Below are 3305 nucleotides of genomic sequence, written 5' to 3'. Positions count from 1 at the left end.
GGCATGACACCGTTTCCCTTATTGAATGAGCGGAGCTAAATCAGGCCTTAGATCGCGGACCTGATTTAGTGGATTAAGTGGGAACCAATCACCGAGCGCATGGTGTATGCGTGTGGGTTGGGTTCCAAGTTACCTTTGCCTATTAAAGGAGTATTCCACCATCAGAATAAGGTAATTGAATTCTGACTCTCTCTCCGAAACCCTAGCTATGACCTAAAAAGCTTCTCTTCCCTCCTTCTAACTTGACCGTTGGAGTGCCTACCCTGGACCCCCCATGACCTGGTTTGGGCACTAACGCGTGTGCTAAATGTGCAGGTCTCAACCATGCTCAAGATGTGAATCTAGCCACCATTCAAGAGGGTTCTACCAAAGAAAGCACAGCACCACAAAACCAAAAATGCCAAGAGAAACTAACCAAAAGCACTGCCAAACCCCAGAATTAAAATTCCAGAGAAAGGGAGGCTCCTTCCTCGAGCTCATCATCTTCCTCCAGATCGTCAAGAGCATTGATCTTTTCTGCTAATGTGGCCTCCTCCATTTTGACATATTTCTTCAAGTTCAAATTCCTCCCTCTCTAAATTTAACGCCCAAAGTTTAACCAGGATTGACATTTGTTATTCAATGAGAGAGAGAGAGAGAGAGTGTATGTGTGTGTGTTTCACAATTTGTATGTTCTTTTTCTCATATACACCAATACAATGGATTCATGTACAAGGCTGTTGAACTCAGAGTTCAAATCCATAACTCTAAACAAGTCCTACAAGGTTCACAGGGAGACTATGTTTAGAAGAGACGCTCTTGCTTTAATCAATCCCTTAAACAAGCACTCCAAACCATTCTCGATAGACTCAATTCTGGCCTCCAATTCCTGAAGCCCATTTTGTGCCATTTTCATATTTTCACCCACTTGATCACTTGAACCCCCACATTGCCATTTGTTGCTCAATGCAACATCCACGCTTTGCAGCTCATTCCCATTCCCCTTCTGTTCTTCACACGCTACTCTGCCTTTGTCCAACAATTTGGACCAACTCTTGGACTTGGGCTTCGAAATCCGCGGGGAAAAGAACAAGAGGAGGGAATTATAAATGGACACGCTGATCGAACTAACTTCTTTTAGAACTCTAATCACCGCGGTCACATGGTGATCATCTTCAAGCTGTTGATCCAACAGCGGCAGCGATGCGATTTTGTTGTCAATTTGCTTCACATCTTTTATCAACTTCTTCGCGCCCTTGTTCATTTCCTTCCTAAAGGAAAAGTATTTTGCGGTACAGACTTGAATCCTTGAATCCCCCTTCTTTCTCCTGATAGCAAATTCGAGATCTATAACATGCTCTTTTATCTGCGATGTGAAATCCCTTGCAGTGCTACAAACGTCGAGAAGCCTGACCGATGCGTCCAAGGACTCATCGATCCATCTCTCATGCTGGTCGAGAGAAAGGGCTTTCTGGGTGAATGGCAACTTTAGAGCCTCGTCCAGGCATTTGTACACTTCATTCAGGCCTAATAGCCGACTGCAGATTTTCTCTGCATTCGTCGTTGTTGATGATGCCTCAGATATCTTGAGCTTGTTTAGCTCCTCTTCGATTCTAAGCGTTGTTGGGTGCGATCGACTGGGCAAACTAATCGATCGGATTTCATAACGACTACTCCTTGGTTTGGAAAAACTAGCCATGGTTTGGGAGTATTTTCTTTCACTTGTGTAGTTATAGAAAGCTCAAAACTTAGAATGGTGAAAAGAAGGTCCTATGGTTTTGATATTTATACTAATTGAAGAGGGGATAAGGTTGAACTACATAGTCTTCATAATATTGAAGGTGGGCCCTTTTATGTCAACAATGATCGAATAATTAGGACAGTGAGAGTTGCAAAATTCTAGAATGCATCTAGCTTTTTTTTAATCGGTAGGAGAGATTATTACATTATGTATAAAGTACAAAGTATAAATCACGAGACACTACATTAATTGTGTAAAAGTCTTCAAAATAACCAAGTCCAACAACTGAACCAACAAGATAAATAAGCCCATCAAAGAGATCACAATCACTATAACCCCGGTTCAATTACAAACTCCATTAAAGAGGTAAATAACCCCAACAAATACAAAGAAAAGAAAACCCACACATAAATGAGAAGACTTAAACTCCTGACCTCCTAGTGACATGTAAGAGTCTTGCCAACTGAGCTAGTCCCAGTTGGTTGAACGTATATAACTTGGCCTAGTGATAAAAATACAAAACTTAAGAATTTGCTTCATTCTAAAGTTTTACGTTTGAAATCTTACGGGTGCTATCAATTTCTTTGGGCAAGTCCATACAAAACTTTGCTCTACCATTAATTGGGACCCCCGTAAAAAGACGGTGGTATATGTCCTCTCGGAATAATCGAGATGCACATTACCTGATTTAGACAACTAAAGTATAAAAATAATAATATGTAAGGTGGGCCCTTTTAAGTCAACAATAATGTAATAGTTTTTAGGTACCTATTCTTTTAGTATCCATTCATGTGCAATGGGTAGTGAGTTGTCCAAATAAATATGTACGGCCACCTCCCTTTAGCGGTGTTGCCACCCCCACGTTGCGCCATTACTGCCACATTATCCAATGTTTGGTACTATAAACTTGATACATATACGTGGCATGTTATATATGGTTCTTCCATTCGTTCGATAATGTATGATACAAGCAGTGGCTGAGTTAGGATTTGAACTTGGAAATGCTGTAAAAAATACCCTCTCAGTCCCAAATTGCCCACCCCACTACAACAAAAAAACACCAATGGTGACACCCTTTGACACTTTTTGGTGACAAAAAATTGGTGTTGACACGGAATATACTTAACGGGGACAAATAATTTTACTGCTTGTCACCGAAAACCTTTGGTACTCGAAATTGGCCCCCACGAAAAGTTGTCCAATTTTCGATTCAAAAAATGAAGTTCTTACAAGCATTATTCAAGTTTCTTCACACCAAATTAAAATACTTTAAGAGCTCTTTAATATGGCGCAAAGAAGTTTATAAAATGATGCGTGGAAGTATTTTATTTTTTAATTTCAAAATTACACGTTTTTTTTTAAGGGTTGTTAAACTGAGAGCCTTAAAAAACCAATATTGTGCCACATTGTCCAATGTTTGGTACTCGAAATTCGAAGTGCATATTAATGCCTACATATACGTGGCATGATATAGTTGTTCCATTTGTTAGGCATCAATTATATCAACCAACAGATACTGTATGATACAAGTAAAGATACTGGGAGACAGTGAGATCCAAGTTCTAAAGAAGTCAAAACTTGAGTT

General features: G+C 39.9%; 1 protein-coding gene across 1 annotated transcript; it reads right to left on the bottom strand.

The window, feature by feature from the left end:
* Positions 1-439: 439 nt before the first annotated feature.
* LOC131303213 (uncharacterized) lies at positions 440-1678 on the bottom strand. The gene is made up of 2 exons (XM_058329982.1): positions 779-1678; positions 440-574 (listed from the first exon to the last, which is right to left on the bottom strand). The coding sequence occupies exons 1-2, from the start codon at positions 1676-1678 to the stop codon at positions 440-442; spliced, it is 1035 nt and encodes a 344-aa protein (XP_058185965.1).
* Positions 1679-3305: the final 1627 nt, after the last annotated feature.

Source organism: Rhododendron vialii, chromosome 10a, assembly GCF_030253575.1.
Source record: "Rhododendron vialii isolate Sample 1 chromosome 10a, ASM3025357v1".
NCBI lineage: Eukaryota > Viridiplantae > Streptophyta > Magnoliopsida > Ericales > Ericaceae > Rhododendron > Rhododendron vialii.
The sequence above is the reverse complement of the archived record's forward strand: the minus strand, read 5'-3'. Positions and strand labels throughout refer to the sequence as shown.

Coding starts and splice junctions, on each gene's coding strand:
- LOC131303213 (XM_058329982.1), bottom strand. CDS start 1,678: ATGGCTAGTTTTTCCAAACCAAGGAGTAGTCGTTATGAAATCCGATCG. Junction 575..778: donor GAGCGTCTCTTCTAAACATA/GTCTCCCTGTGA, acceptor CGTTAAATTTAG/AGAGGGAGGAATTTGAACTT.